This window comes from Sturnira hondurensis, unplaced genomic scaffold (genome assembly GCF_014824575.4).
Source record: "Sturnira hondurensis isolate 20B ecotype Veracruz unplaced genomic scaffold, ASM1482457v3 Scaffold0018728, whole genome shotgun sequence".
Lineage (NCBI taxonomy): Eukaryota > Metazoa > Chordata > Mammalia > Chiroptera > Phyllostomidae > Sturnira > Sturnira hondurensis.
The window spans coordinates 3,684,327-3,700,782 of record NW_028091359.1 but is presented as its reverse complement, the minus strand read 5'-3'; the positions used below and the strand labels follow the sequence as shown (position 1 = coordinate 3,700,782).

The 16,456-nt window shown below is 35.3% G+C and overlaps 1 protein-coding gene and 1 non-coding gene across 5 annotated transcripts in view; one reads left to right on the top strand and one right to left on the bottom strand.

Annotated features, from left to right (window-relative positions):
- Positions 1-16,456, top strand: part of CLTC (clathrin heavy chain) — a 61,833-nt gene that overhangs the window by 33,678 nt on the left and 11,699 nt on the right. For all 4 annotated transcript variants that reach the window (XM_037070284.1, XM_037070285.1, XM_037070286.1 and 1 more), the window contains 14 exons: positions 83-235; positions 738-860; positions 1,491-1,628; positions 1,852-2,016; positions 2,168-2,348; positions 3,977-4,140; positions 8,965-9,090; positions 9,697-9,839; positions 11,491-11,725; positions 13,955-14,077; positions 15,058-15,203; positions 15,427-15,610; positions 15,815-16,007; positions 16,097-16,254. In XM_037070284.1, coding sequence (XP_036926179.1) covers positions 83-235; positions 738-860; positions 1,491-1,628; positions 1,852-2,016; positions 2,168-2,348; positions 3,977-4,140; positions 8,965-9,090; positions 9,697-9,839; positions 11,491-11,725; positions 13,955-14,077; positions 15,058-15,203; positions 15,427-15,610; positions 15,815-16,007; positions 16,097-16,254 — 2,232 coding nt within the window. The remainder of the gene's footprint in view (positions 1-82; positions 236-737; positions 861-1,490; positions 1,629-1,851; positions 2,017-2,167; positions 2,349-3,976; positions 4,141-8,964; positions 9,091-9,696; positions 9,840-11,490; positions 11,726-13,954; positions 14,078-15,057; positions 15,204-15,426; positions 15,611-15,814; positions 16,008-16,096; positions 16,255-16,456) is intronic.
- LOC119003863 (small nucleolar RNA SNORA42/SNORA80 family) lies at positions 7,798-7,934 on the bottom strand. Its single transcript, XR_005070064.1, has one exon. It is a non-coding gene; the product is annotated as a small nucleolar RNA SNORA42/SNORA80 family (small nucleolar RNA).

The window sequence follows — 16,456 nt, the reverse complement described above, 5'->3', positions numbered from 1 at the left end:
TATTTATAGTGGAAGTAATGTCAACTGCTCACTCATAAAACAGCTCATGGATTACTAAACTATCTCTTTTTTCTTTGGATAGCTGGAATGTTCTGAAGAACTGGGTGACCTTGTGAAATCTGTGGACCCTACATTGGCCCTTAGTGTGTACTTAAGGGCTAATGTCCCAAATAAAGTCATTCAGTGCTTTGCAGAAACCGGTCAAGTTCAGAAAATTGTTCTGTACGCTAAAAAAGTGAGTTCAGTGAAACAAATTCTCAACAAAAACTCATTAAAACATTAAAGAGAACTTAACCTGTAGAAACTCTTAAGTGACTTCAGTAGTGAATATCCTTTAAATTTTGAATTACTGGGAAAAGTTTAAAAACCCTATTTTAGATCTGATGTATAGAATTATAATTTCTAAGAAATGGAGACAGGTACTCTAAGGGCTTACCAGAATTTAAGATGGCAAGGGCATGTTTAATCTGTTAGAACAAACTTTTTAAAATAGTCATTCATCAAAAATGATAAGCCAAATTATAAAAATTTACCACTATTTATTCAAATATGTTATCACTAAGGTATCCATTTGCCTAATAAAGACCAAGGTCAAATTGAACATCTTAGCTTAAAACTGAAATTTTACTTCCACCACTAGTTTTATATTAATAAGATTCTGTTTTAGGAAAAAAACTTTAAATGATCTAACAATGAAACTTTGTTGTGGCATTTCAATTTCTGTCTGAAATTCGTAGGTTGGATACACTCCAGACTGGATCTTTCTGCTGAGAAATGTCATGCGCATCAGTCCAGACCAGGGACAGCAGTTTGCTCAAATGCTGGTTCAGGATGAAGAACCTCTCGCTGATATCACACAGGTAAAGACATTAAAATGTATTCTGTAGAAATCGATTTAAATAGAGAATGGGGAGACCTAAGTTTAAACCACTTAAAGAAGAATGGGTTAAACTTTCAATTTGTAGAAATTAGAGCTTTGCAAGTTGCAAAAGAATGGACAATAAGATACCATCTTTATACAGTTTCAAAATGTGCATAATGGACTCTTGAGATGTGTATGTATTAGAAATGTGAAAAATATATGGGAATAATAAAATACAAAGGATAGTTATTGGGTGAGGAGAGAGGGAAGAGATGAACATAGGAAGTGGGGAGTCACAGATTCCATATTTATGCTTTTGTATATTTTAAATAGTTCATTAAAATTTTAAATCTGTCATTTGATCATATTCTATTATATAGTATGTTGAAATATATAGTGGTTGTTTTTACTAAAACTAAAAGTAACTCCAGAAAGACAAAAACTTATTCTTAAATTTTGAAGCTATGTTGTCCAAATAATATTTTTTAAGTTTGTGATTTGATCGGGCAGTTTTTTGTGTACAAAAAAATTAGATAATGTTTAATTTCCTTTTATTTATGTATTTTCAACAGTATCATAAAGCAGTTTTTAAACATCTTAAAACACTATTCTTTAAATCTTTCTGCAGATTGTGGATGTCTTTATGGAGTACAATCTAATTCAGCAGTGTACTGCATTTTTGCTTGATGCTCTGAAGAATAATCGCCCGTCCGAAGGTCCTCTACAGACTAGGTTGCTTGAGATGAACCTGATGCATGCACCTCAGGTACATGTTTTCATGCTTTTGAGGCACATTCCAGTGCTCTTTTAGTAGTTATTTGAATCTGCTGAGATGACTATTCTTCATTTAATAAAATGTAGCTAACATTCCTTTGTATTTTCTCTTTTTAAGCAGTTTGATATTGAATCTTAATGTGTGTAATCTGGATAGAGAATTACTGATATAAATGGACTGATAAAATATACTCATCCTCTTTGTGGTTTTGTAGGTTGCAGATGCTATTTTGGGGAATCAGATGTTCACCCATTATGACCGGGCTCATATTGCTCAGCTCTGTGAGAAGGCTGGCCTACTGCAGCGTGCACTAGAACACTTCACTGATTTATATGATATTAAGCGTGCAGTTGTTCACACCCATCTTCTTAACCCTGAGGTATTTCTCTTTTTTTACCTAATAGATGGTCTTAGTTATGATTAATTGGTATATTGAAAATGTGTTTCTGGTGCTGAATGATAATAATTTCATACCAGCATCAGGTTCACTGTTATTATTTATTTGCTTACTTATTGATTTCGTCTTCTAGTGGTTAGTGAATTACTTTGGATCCCTGTCAGTAGAGGACTCCCTAGAATGCCTCAGGGCCATGCTGTCTGCCAATATCCGTCAGAATCTGCAGATCTGTGTTCAAGTGGCTTCTAAGTATCATGAACAATTGTCGACTCAGTCTCTGATTGAACTTTTTGAATCTTTCAAGAGTTTTGAAGGTAACTAGGAGTTTCTAAGTTGTGTTTTAAATTAAGATAGCTCAGAGGGGTGTTGTTATGATCACAGGTTATTAGAAATTCTGTCTCTATAAGCTTAATTTTATGGGGCCATTTAAGTTTTATTGGGCAATGTCAGGAATCTTTTATGTCAAATTCTAGGGATATACAGTGAGCAGTCTGCTTAGATCTTTCATAGGTTAAATAAAGGCAAAATTTGAAGATATAAATATGTAGTGGCTTTGTCGTAATTGTGTAAGATGAAAATACTTTTGATCAGGTATAATAAAACATCATGCTTATGTTGTCTGACTCTCATAATGGCAGATATTTGTTACCAGGGACATTTTGTGAATTGCTGCTACACAGCAGGTTTTCTCACCCTTAGCACTGCGGACATGATGGGCTAGATCATTATTGGGGGTGGCGCGGGCAGGATTTGTAGCAGCATTCCTGGCTTCTGCTCACTAGATGCCAGTGGCTCAGTGCCACCAGTTGTGACCACAAAAAATGTCTTAGACATTGCCCAGTGTCTTTGGGGAAGAAAATGACCCCCAGATGAGGACCACTGCTGTGCAGAGTATACTAATGTGACCACTGTTGGGTGGCTTTGGGTTCATTGGCTAAACTTCCGGTCCCCAAGTACCGTATTTTGCCATGGATAATGTGCACTTTTTTTGCCCAAATTTTTGAGGGAAAAACAAGGATGTGCATTATACATGTAGTGCTAATTCCATACCTATATAAATATTTTTAATTCTTTTTTTATGCTTATGTGTTAAAAGTGTAACTCTAGAAAGGAATAACAATATCTATATGCACAGTAATACTCTAAAATACAATAATTGGTTTCATTTCTAAATATAAATAAATAAGTTGAATTGAAAAGGTAAAATGAAAGATTTTTTTTCCTAAAAGTTTAGGCCATAAATGTGGGTGCACAGTATTAATGGGAGCATATACATGGCAAAATATGGTACCTTTTCTCCCTCTTTTTGTAGTATTGCTCTAGACAGAAGGAATAAGATATTTACTAGTTTTCTTCATTTTCTGAGTTGCCGTATGTTAACTTCACACTAAATTTCTAGTATTCACTTAATGCAGCAATCATTAGCAGCATGTAACCATGTAAATTTAAAGTAATTAAAATGGAATACAATTAAAATTTAGTTCTTCAGTCCTCCTAGCCACATTTCATGTACTTGGTAGCTACATGTGGTTAATGGTTACTGTATTGGAGTGCACTGCATTCAGTTCTTTGACACTGCTTTTCCATGTTTTCTATTAATTGCTTATGGAAAAACACCTGCTAAATAAAGGATTTCATTTAAAATTTCTCATGTGGAATTTTGTGTGATAGTTAGCTTTGGTATTAAGTAACTGCCTCCTAACTTTCTCAACTACTAGAAAACATTGGATTGAATTTTCTCTTTTAAAGGAATTAAAGTGCAAATCCATTTACTGAACTGATTATTGGAATAATTAGTATTCTGATGGGGCTTTTTGAGCACCCAGTTTTTATTTGGGAGTATTCAATATAATTATTTCTTGGGTTTTGTTGTTGTTGTTGTTCAGTTCTGTTATTCTCAAAAGTGTACCTAAACTTAATTTCAATTATTTGTTCTCTCAAGGTCTCTTTTATTTTCTGGGATCTATTGTTAACTTTAGTCAGGACCCAGATGTGCACTTTAAATATATTCAGGCAGCTTGTAAGACTGGGCAGATCAAAGAAGTGGAAAGAATCTGCAGAGAAAGCAACTGCTATGATCCTGAGCGAGTCAAGAATTTTCTCAAGGTAAGTGATTTTGAGTCATGCAGTTTCTGGTTGGGTTGAAGGTCATCAGTTCCACAAGGATTTGGTTAGTTTAGAAAAATTTTCCCCCTAAATGTGAAATTCTTAGCATTCTGAAATTGTTTGCTAAATTGTTTTTTCTACATTTAATATTCTGTGGTTTTTTCTGAAATAGGGAAGGAAATTAGAAATACTTAAGATTGACCATCTGTTTAAAAGAAGAAAAAATAGCACTATATCAAAGGGATTTCCTTTCTTTCACTTCAATTTTGGAAGAAAAATTTTGAAAGTGGTTTTAGACTCTTCATGTCACTTTAGAATATACCACTTGGTCTCCTTTTGAACAGTAAGTTCAGCTTGCCCTTAGTGTCATTTTAAGGAACCTCTCCTGTATGCAGAGGGTTCTGTTTCTTAAAGACATGGGTTTATCTCTGTCATCAAATTACCCTGACTCTTGAAACTAAGTATTAATCTTGTATAATTAATAAATTGAGGGTGAGATCAAACAGAAAAATCTTCAGCTTTGTGGCACATTAATTTAGTTATAGAGAAATAATAACTGCCTTTGTTGGAGTGCAAAGTAATGATTTATAGATTCTTAGCTCTTTAAAATATACCTAAGGGCAGCTAATTTTGTTTAATGTTTAACGTTAGCTTTATTCTCATACCTACTACTTACTTTGTGAGGAAAATAAAACTTTAAAATTGGCAGTTGCAAGTCCTGGCTGGGAAGCTCTGTTGGGTAGAGGGTCATCCCAATACACTACAAGGTTGTGGGTTTAATCCCTGGTCAGGGCACATAACAGGAATCAACCGGTGAGCCCTGGCTGGTGTAGCTTGGTGGATTGGGCCCAAGCCTTCGAACCAACCAACCGCAGTTTGATTCCCAGTCAGGGCACATGCCTGGGTTGCGGGCCAGTTCCCAGCAGGGGACTCACAAGAGGCAACCATACATTGATATTTCTCTCCTTCTCTTCCCCTCTAAAGATAAAAAAAAATAAAATCTTAAAAAAAAAGAATCAACCAATGAATACAAAAATGAGTGGAATGGCAAATCAGTGTCTGTGTCTGTCTCTCTCTCAAGATAAAGTAAAATTAGCAGTTGCCTCTAAAAATGAGGAAAACTGTAGAACATCAGTTTATCCTCCTAAATATGTATTTATTTATATGCACGAAATGATTCCAGAGACTGAATATAACGTTCTTCAGAATTTTTTGTCTTTGTTTTTAGTTTATCTATAGTTGTATTATTTGTTACCATTTTTAGTTAATCTATAGTTGTATTAGTTGATTGTTCTTTTGAAGAATTGGCTACGTGGGCTGTAGATTAAATAGCTAAAACCTTAGGTGTTTCAGTGTAAGGAGGTAGTCAAAGTGCTGAAGTGGCCCTGAATTATAGATTAAAAGGAAACTTTCCCCAAAAGTATAGCTTTGTAATGTCTAGACCATTACAAATATCTGAATGGCTTGAGTGATGTGTTTGAATGCATGATTTTCTGTTGTCCAAAAATCCCTCCCAATGAGAAAGATTGATGCTTTATGCTTGGCTAGTGTACCCCTAACACCAGTTCAGTTCCTGCTTTCAGTATCAGTACTGTTTCCTTTTTTAAAAAATATTACCAGGTGCTTAAACTTATTTTTTTTAATTGGGCTCTCAGATTTTATACTTCAGTCCCAATTTCTTTAGCATTGGGTTTTAATATTTGAATTATTTTATATGATAGACACATTTGTAAATCAAGATTAAATTACTTTTACTTAATTATGATGTTCTTAAGCTTTAACAAAACTATGTAGATACTAGAATGGTGCAGCCATCGCTTAGCCCATGAAATGTAATTAGGTTAGGACCCCCCACACTTGTGAATCGGGTGCAAGCCTAATGGAATAGGGGCTCATATATGGATTATGGGCTTTTGAGGCATTTAAACCTGGTTCAAAAATCCATTTCTTTCGGTTATTAGCTCCTGTTTGTTCATTCAGTATATGTCTACCTGTTACCTTAAGCAAATTAACTCAGCCTTGGTTTCTTCAGCCACAAATTGTGTTTACCAATATGCTATAGGTGTGCAAGTGAAAACAGTTGTCAGATAGCTGTGTTGGTGGGCCTTGAAAATAAGGTAGAGTTGGCCTACATGTGAATTCTTTCTATCAGGAAAGTTTTGTTTCTTTTTGGTTTTAAGTTATTCTTGACTCCTTGAAGGAAGTTCAATTCCAGTCTGAGTTAGAGGTAAATCTGGTATCTGGTGTCTTTAAATAATCTGAGATGGGAGCTCAATACTAAAGTACTACTATTGTATCTACCCTTTAACCCCAGTGGTGAGAATGAACATACCAGACCATTTACTCAACTTTTCTTATTGACTTGTAGTATGGTATCTGTAATGCTACATCTCATCATCACTATTATTAAACTTTATTTTGGAGGTAGTAGCTGTATGATAATTGACTGATACTTTATGTAAACTCTGATGATAAGAAAAATACTTCTCTGAATCTGATCATGAGTGTCAGTTATATGCTAGCCGCCAGCAATATGAAGATTGGTAGACTATGACTTCCCATCTATGGTAACCTGTGAAGCAGGAGGAAATGTGACATCAGCATCGTTTGGCTCATGCCCTAAGTTACTGTGGAATTACAGCTCTCCATAGAAAGCATGGACCTGTTCTTCAGACCCACCATCTGCTTCCTCCTACCTTCAGTCTTCTCTCTCATTTTTCACCTCCTCTTTTGCATGAACCACACTGGCCTTCTTGCTATTTCTGGAACTCTCCAAACCCTCTCCTGCCCCAGGGCCTTTGCTTGTACCCTTTCCCACTTTTCTCTTAGACCTTCATGATCTACATCCTTAACCTTCTTTAAGATTTCTCATTAAATGTCGTGAGAAAGGATGTCTCAGATTACGCTAACCTATCCTTATTCCATTCTTACCTCCCCATATTCTGCTTTTTAAAATAACACTTAGCACTATAGGACATTGTCTCTTGCCACTACAATGTAAGTCCCTTGAGGGAATGCTTACTTTGTTCCCTGCTCTATCTCTCCTGTGTTAATACAATGTCTGGTACATAGGTACTCAGGAAGTATTAGTTAAATGAATAACTTCATGTTTATGAAAACCTGAATATGTTTATATAATTTTAATTTTGATCTTAAAATCTTTAACCATAACAGCTACCAGGTAACCTTTTAAATAATTTAAAATGATAATAGCATTACTTACATGTATGAAATCACGTGCAAATTTAGGCAATCAATAAAGTATTCGAGATTTTGTCTACTTTTTCAATCTTAAATTTTTGGGGGGAACACAGTATATTTGTCTTTGATAGCAGAAATGAGACTAGAATACCTACGTAATCTTAGCTTACTTGTAGGTGTATTGTCTCCTAAGTAGTAAAGTACATAAAATTTTATATGTATATCAAACAAGGTAAAGATGATTAGTGTGTTGATCCACTAACTTTTTGATGTTTAGTTAGGACGGAAGTCTTTGCATAGTTAGATCAAACATTCTTTCTAGAAATGATTGTAGCAGCTGTTTAGTACAGAGTCTTCCTGCTGCCAAATACTTGTTTTAGACTTTCCTTAATGTGAAAAATCTGCAGCTGGGCTTCCACTTCAGATTTACAGCCATTCTGACCCCCCTCCCCTTCCCACTGGGTAACCCATTTCAGTGCCTGCAGCCTATGGGCAAGAGGCCAGGTAATGGTTTAAGGCCGCAGTCTCCTCTGATGAGGGGGTGCTATGAGAGACCCAGGAGGAAGGGCTTGCCATAAATCCAATCCATGCATGCCATTTTGATTTTTATTCAGGATTTCTCATTACTCCCAGATATGGTTTGTGTTCTCTGAACACTTCCTAGACTAATCTTCAAGTTATTTTTAATTGGGTGACTCGTGTGTGCTAAACTTAGGTGCTATGTTATTCTAATCTTGCAAATAATGTTCTTAGTGGCTGTCATTGGGGAAAGTCCTATTCAGCTTAGTTCTACTTCCTTAGTAGATTGTTGTAGATAAATCAGTTATTGAGGAATGTTTCATTGTGTGTAAATGAATTCCTGATGGAAACTGTTGTTTTTTGTGCTTTACCTTATGTCTGTGGAATGTAACAGGACATGTATCAGGTAAATGCCCAGTATAGGTCTTAAACTTCTGTCTGTTACATCTATGTCCATCTGTAAAGTAGGATATATTATATCTTGGTATTTGTAATGATAAAAGCAGTAGGAAATTTAAAGATGCCTTTAAGTGCTTGCTTTTGCTTAACTTTCTTCTAATTATAGCAACATGTGGTGTGTTTAACTCATGGCTGTCACCATCATACTGCTCCTTGTAGGCTTTATTATAATAGAATGCTAGAAGCTGGCCAGATAGAAAGCAGTTGGGGAGGGGCCAGAAATAAGTCATTAGTTTGAAATAAGTATGAGCAATGTGTGCCATCATTTTGACACTGTGACTATTGGTCTTAAATCAGCTAAACTTTTTTTTTGTCACTAGTATATTGAAAGTCCCACTCTGATGACTTCATATCCTGAATGCCAGTGGTGGCTCACAAATCTTAATTTTTAACTGTTTTTTGGTAGAGGGCGTATGTGGGAAGGACCTGGTATTTTGCTGTGACTCTAAGTATTGATTAGTAAAAATTTAATGAAACTGCAATGGGCACTGTCCAGCATTTGGGGCATGTCTTTCTTAAAAGGACAGACAAGTTTATATGAGCCACTCCCACCAGTATAAAACAGAATCTCATATTTTACATAGATTTCATATCTCACAGAAGGAGTAAATTAAGGTTTTTGTTTTGTTCTGTTTTGTTTTCCAGGAAGCGAAGCTAACAGATCAGTTACCACTCATCATTGTATGTGATCGATTTGACTTTGTCCATGATTTGGTGCTCTACTTATATAGAAATAATCTTCAAAAATATATAGAGATATATGTACAAAAGGTAAGTAATACCTAGGTAACTTAAAAATTAAATCTTCCTGTAGATTTTACTTCTCACATTTTGGAAATCTTCATCTTTTTAAAACTCTATGGTCTCCTATAATTAAAATCTCCACACTTTTTTCCCGCCAAAGTCCTTTCTTTGATTAAAACTTTACATGCATGTCAAGTATGTAAAACAGCAGAACACTGTCATTGAAAAAGTTGGATGGCCTGTGCCGTACTGACGAGATAGCCCCTGTGGTATCCATAGAGGCCGTAGACTCCAAAGCACAGTTTTAAAGCCACCTTAAATCTAGATGCCAGAAACTGCGCCTTCTAACTCCAGAAGTAGAAAGGCAGTTTTGCTGTAGTGGACAGTCTTCCATAATCATTCGGTGACTTTAGCTTGTTTGGACTGACTTATCCTTTGGAGCAGTACTGGAGTGATTGATTAACCAAGCCAACCTCCTGCTGAATTCCTCAGTCTATTTGCAGATTTAGACTTTAATCTATTATTGAATTTTAAACCTGAACTTAAAAGAGGGGGAAGTGTTTAATTTTTAAAATCCTTTCTGCTTTGCTTATTCATAATATGATCACATCATTCTGTTTTTTCTAACCTTAGGTGAATCCAAGTCGACTTCCTGTGGTTATTGGAGGGTTACTGGATGTTGATTGCTCTGAAGATGTCATTAAAAATTTGATCCTTGTTGTAAGAGGTCAATTTTCAACTGATGAGCTTGTTGCTGAGGTTGAAAAAAGAAACAGGTGTAGTACCCTTTTAACTTTTATGACTGGAATGCAATAATTAGTCTTTCTTAGTGTGGTAATGGATAAAACTGTAACTTGTCAGTTGCCTAAAAGCTACTCCAGAAATAAATGGAGCATAATTCCCTGAAAACACCTAATTTAGGAGTGATAAGTTACCTGTAGTATTGATTAAAACTCTTTTTTGTAGTATTACAGCTGTCATACAGAAAATCTGTTAACCTGGTTGATCACTTTTTTCAATATTGATAATTACAACTACATGAGTTGACTTGGTATGTGTTTTTAAGGTAAACTCTGAAAAGCCTCTTTTTAATTAGGTATGATACCCCTTATTTAATGACTAATTCTTTGATTAATTATTCTCAAGTATAGTGAGAGAGTTTCCTGTGTAACTGGTTTAAATTGATTTTTTATTTGAACCTTAATGTGATAATGCTAATTATGAATTTCCCACAGAGAACATGGTAATGTTAGTGCTTCTAATCTTTATTATACAATGGAATCTTATTTTACCTGGGACATTTTGATGAACTAGTGTTCAGAAGGTACCGATGTAGTAAATGAGGTTTGTGGATTTGTGTAATAGTGAGAAGTTCCTCTAGCTATGAAAAAATACCAAGAAATTCTATGGGGGTTAATTTTAACCTGAGTTGGTATGGGTGTCCTACTAATGGTATTCATAAAATTTGTATTTGAATGTTTCAAACATGAAAAAATTTTGCATATATGGATAATGAAGATAGAATATGATGCCGATTTAAAAGGTTTGAGTCTAAAATGATTATGGAACATAATTTAACATTTAGGTTTCAGTTGAGTCTTAAGTCTAATCCCTGAAAACTGTCTTGTTTGTCCTGTATAGGCAAAGAGCCAGATTGTAACAATTAACACTTTTGTCTTTAATTGACAGATTATATTGTGATAAACTAAATTCACATGTAAGCCACCAGTTTTGATGCGCATTTGCTTACCTTTATTCTGTCAGTTACCATGGCACATATATGCTTAGGTTTCAGGTGTTTATAGGAGCTTGATTTTTGCTTTTATTAATTTAAAAAAGTTGTGTCTTTATCCTAATAGGAGTGTGCTCATAATAACTACATGAATTTGCTAGCCAAAATAATGGCCTACACTGCTTTTTCTCTGGGTACTTTGGATATTTAAACCATTGAAACATACACTATAGCTTAGTGAAACCATGATCCTTGGTGGAGTGATCATATAACCACTAGAATTATTAGATTCAGAGCTGCTAAAGTTCTACCAGATTTTGTTCCCAGCTGGGACTATTTTCTCATACCACATCCCCAGTTCACTCTTAAACGAAATTTACCTGAAGTCTAGATACTCTGTCCAGTAAAAAGAAAGAGAACAATCTATGAATCTATAATCTCTTCTTTATCCTATCTACATAATGTAATGATAGGTCTGAGAGAATAAAGACAGTTTTATGTACCTTCTGTGTAATCTTGGGCAAATCATTAAACCATCTCGAGTCTTAATTTGTCAATTTGTAATAGGGTTGTTGAGAATTCAAAATAATATATAGGAGGGCACATTACAGACTCTAAGGTACTTTAACAGCATGTCAAGAGTGTGCTATTTATAATACAATATGTATCACGGGGTGTTTTGTTTGTTTTACTAGATTGAAACTGCTTCTGCCGTGGCTAGAGGCCAGAATTCATGAGGGCTGTGAGGAGCCTGCTACCCACAACGCATTAGCCAAAATCTACATAGACAGTAATAACAACCCAGAGAGATTTCTTCGTGAAAACCCGTACTATGACAGTCGTGTTGTTGGAAAGTATTGTGAGAAGAGAGATCCACATCTGGCCTGTGTTGCTTACGAACGTGGCCAGTGTGACCTGGAACTTATTAATGTGAGTACTGCTCGCAGAATGTAGAGAAAAGGCTGCATTTGTAAAAACCTTTACATAATGTTAGGTTAGTGAATTTTTAGACTTACAGAGTGGTTTTAGTTAATACAGAGCATTTTTGGAAGACATATGCTCTTTAAAAAAATTTTATTTGCCAATAATTGTGAATTTAAAGTGGCCAAAATAATAGTGGAGTCTATATTCACTTAATCAATATTTTTACCCCATTAGTTTTATCACTTGTGTTCTCATACGCTCTCAAACACACACATACACACCATACATACACATTTAAATATGTAAGTTGCGTGCATCATGGCCTTGTACCTTCTCAGCGTGTACTTCCTAAGAATAAGGATGTCCTCTTTCATAGACTTACTGTAGATGCCAGCCTCAGTTAGTTTGATACTGGCAGGATGTTTCTTAAATTTATTCTGATTTTGTCAGTTGACCCAGTAATGTTTCTTTCAGCACCTTTCCTGCCAGTCTAGGATTACAGGCTGCATATAGTTGTCATATCTCTTTATTCTCTTTTAATATGAAACAGTTCTTCAGCCTTTGTCTTTTTATGATAGTGATATCACTGTAAAAAATAGTTTCTTTCTACTTTTTTAAAATTGCAGTCAAGTTCACATGAAGTAACATTAAGTAAATAATTCAGTGGCAATTAGTACATTCACAGTGTTGTGTATTCATGTCTGTCTAGGTTGAAGTTTTCATCACTACATAAGGAAACTCAGTTCTTGTTAAGCAGTTAGTTGCTCCACATTTGTGCTTCCTAGCCCCTGACAACTTCCAAATTGCTTTCTGTCCCCAAGGATTTACCTACTTGGTATATTTCATATAAATGAAGTCTCATTTTTCAAAAGAAAATGTTTTGCCCTGGCTGGGTGCTCAGTTTGTTAAAGAGTTGTCCTGATACACTACAGTCACAGGTTTGATTGATCCCCAGTCAGGGGACGTAAAACATTCAACCAGGAATTAATTCATTAATAAGTAGAACAACAAATTGATGTCTCTCTCTCCTTTCCTCTCTTTCTAAAATCAGTCAATTTTAAAAAATTAAAAAGAGGATGTTCTTCACTCCTAAGTTTTCTTATGGTTCCTCGTGATTAGATTTAGATTGTACATTTCCTTCCAGAATATTCCTTAAGTGCTGTTTTCTTGTGCTGTTACATGTTAGAAGCACTTGACATTGTTTTGTCCCTTATTTGTGGAGGCACTTTTTATTGTCAGTTTCTTTACTGTATAATTATTATATTTCTCTTTTTGGATCTTAACATGTCTGCAAAGAAATACTTTAAAACATGCAAATATCATGTGTCTCCTCTTCCCTGCCAATTTCAGATCTATGATTTCTTTATAAACCATTTTTAATGTGTTGGTTGCAAAATGACAATTTTCCAACTTTAGCACTTTCCCCACATTTGTTACTCAGCACTCGTGTATTCATGCACTCTAGAATTCCTGTTTGATTCAGTAGGCTTAATCCACCCCTGTTGTTTTGATGTTCAGATTATTTCAGTGTTGGCTGATGTAAACCCCTTCAGCCTACCTCCCAAGGGATTTGTGTTAGGGTCTTATCATTCTTTGAGCACTTTTCTTGTTATTTGGCATAACAAGTTACATCATGCTCATTTTGTACCCTCCAGCCCTAGAATCTGCCATTTTTTCAGCAGATTCCCATTCCTTATAGTGGGAAATGGCAATAAAAACTCTGATCTGAGCTGCTAGGTGTATTTGCTTCTAGGATCTTTTGGTATTGGAGCTAGGAAATACATGCGTCTATGTATATACATATACATACATATAAACATATATACTTGGGAAAACAAACATAAGAATAGCTTGTAAGATGCTGAAAAGAAAGCTATGAAGTTAGACTAGCCCTACCGGTTACTGAATCACATTACAAAGCCTCTATAATTAAAACATGCAGTACTGGTACATAAATAGACCAGTAGAGTAATATATGAAGTCCAAGTACAGATCCAACATCAGGCTGTTTTTTAAAAGACTCCAGAAATTAATAACTGTGTTGTTTCTGTTGATTGAATTTTAATAAGAGAAACTTGCTGGTGACCTATAAAAGATTATATACAAAAATTGTGTATCTTTGTTCTATAAAACAGTAAATAGGGTATAAATAATAGGGGAAAAACCTTTAGAAGTTGTCAGTTATGAAAAATCTTCACTTCTTACCTTGAAATTAATCTTTAATATCTTATTTAGGTTTGCAATGAGAATTCCCTCTTCAAAAGTCTTTCCCGCTATCTGGTACGCCGGAAGGACCCAGAGTTATGGGGTAGTGTGCTGCTGGAAAGCAACCCTTACCGGAGACCCCTCATTGACCAGGTAAAAGGGGCAAAGTTGTTTAAGGCTCATCTTTTTAACAGTGAAAAAAATTTTTTCTTTTCCATCTTCATACACCCAAATGGATCATATTTAACTGAGAAAGAAGGCAATAAAAAGAAAATAAAAAATTTGATTAAAAGAAATATATATTATAAATGCTAACCAAAAAACCCCACATCCCAAGGAGATACATCTCAGAAGAGATGATTTAATCATAGTGAAAAGGAAAACAACAGATTAAACAGTTAATAAACTGCATGTGAATTGCTGTTATTAATAACTGAGAAGTGATTAAATTGATTGGAAGCGTTCAAGACAATGGTAAGTTAGTCAAAGATGAGATTCGTTACAGAAAATATGAAAGACCAAGTGGGGTAAGTGTTAAATCTCCCTAATCAGCATAGAACTGCAAAAGAGATGTGGGCTTATAACTATATAAAATTGAAAACATTTTAAAACCCTAAAAATTGAAGGTTGTTACAGTGTTAAATTCACCTTGTGGAAGTATAAATATGGAAGAGAATAAAAGCTATTATTTTTTCCATTCCTCTTCTAGGAAACATTTCTAAGACAAACTTCAAAGTAAATACAAAGCTTCCTGGGAAAAAAATATTGCAGCATCTGAGAACCATGCAAATAGCCAAAATCAGAGGAGTTACTGAGTGTATAATGCCATATCTGTGTAGTTGCATGTTGCCATTAAAGTGATCCTGAGGAATGGTTGGCATGGGTAAAGTTTTAATCAGGGAAAAGATAGAAATTGTATAATTAGGGTAATTCTTCAAGATAATGGAAGTACATATGATACAGGTATACATGAATCTGTACAAAGACAGTTGGGTGTTCAAAGTAAAGGTATTTTTCCTCCATTTTTTTCAACCTATTTCAAGTGTACTACTGAGAGGCCATCTTACTCTTACTAGATCTTCAAAAATTACTTTGATTCTCAGTGCTTCTTCCCTGTATATACTTTTTTGTAGGTTGTACAGACAGCCTTGTCTGAGACTCAGGACCCTGAAGAAGTGTCAGTAACTGTCAAGGCTTTTATGACTGCAGACCTTCCTAATGAACTCATCGAATTGCTGGAGAAAATTGTCCTTGATAACTCTGTATTCAGTGAACACAGGTATGCTAGGAGAAGGGTCCATTGGCTACCAGTGTTCAGTCTTTAATTATGGCCTGTGGGTTTGGGAAGGAACAAAGAGGATTTGAGGATGTCTGAATTCTCACTTTTAATACCCTCTTCCTCTGACCTTGCCTCCTGAGACAAGAGACTCTGTAGCCACAGTGTTTGTCTTTATTTCTAATGAGCTTTTAAATCATTGCATTTAAATCTTTTTTTCCTCAAGGAATTTACAAAACCTCCTCATCCTTACTGCAATCAAGGCTGATCGGACACGTGTCATGGAGTACATTAACCGCCTGGATAATTATGACGCCCCTGATATTGCCAACATCGCCATTAGCAATGAGCTGTTTGAAGAAGCATTTGCCATTTTCCGGAAATTTGATGTCAATACTTCAGCAGTGCAGGTAAATAAATTTTCAGATTAAGCAAGTTGATTAACTAAATGTCATAATGATTTCTCATGATCCAATGTGTATGTATGTTGTCCTTTGAGGGTGGGCATAACCTTGCTGTGGTATAGAACAGCAAAAAATCCTGATTGTGTAAATGTAATTGCTGTGTGGTAGGATTCATTTTACTATAACACTAATTCAAAATTTGTTGCCTAGGTTTTAATTGAACATATTGGAAACTTGGATCGGGCATATGAGTTTGCTGAGCGCTGCAATGAACCCGCAGTCTGGAGTCAGCTCGCAAAAGCCCAGTTGCAAAAAGGAATGGTGAAAGAAGCCATTGATTCTTACATCAAAGCAGATGACCCTTCGTCCTACATGGAAGTTGTTCAGGCTGCCAATACTAGTGGTATGACTTCTTACTATGATATATCTGGATGAAAAGATAAATGTTAAGATATTAGTGTTTGTATTAATTTCTTCTTCTTCTATACCTAGGAAACTGGGAAGAATTGGTTAAGTACCTGCAGATGGCTCGTAAGAAGGCTCGTGAGTCCTACGTGGAGACAGAATTGATATTTGCGCTGGCTAAAACAAACCGCCTTGCAGAGTTAGAAGAGTTCATCAATGGGCCAAATAATGCTCATATCCAACAAGTGGGTCTACTGTCAAGATTTTTTTTTTTGAAGAGTGTAAAAATAAATAGTTGAGCCAACATCATTATCTTAGTAGCATAAGACATCACAGCCTTAGCTTTCCAAGGAAAAAATCTTACGGGGAAAATATTGTTTCTCTGTATTAAATTGAGTTGTGACTTTGGAAAGAGAATTGAATTTAGACTCGCTGAAAATGGATTGT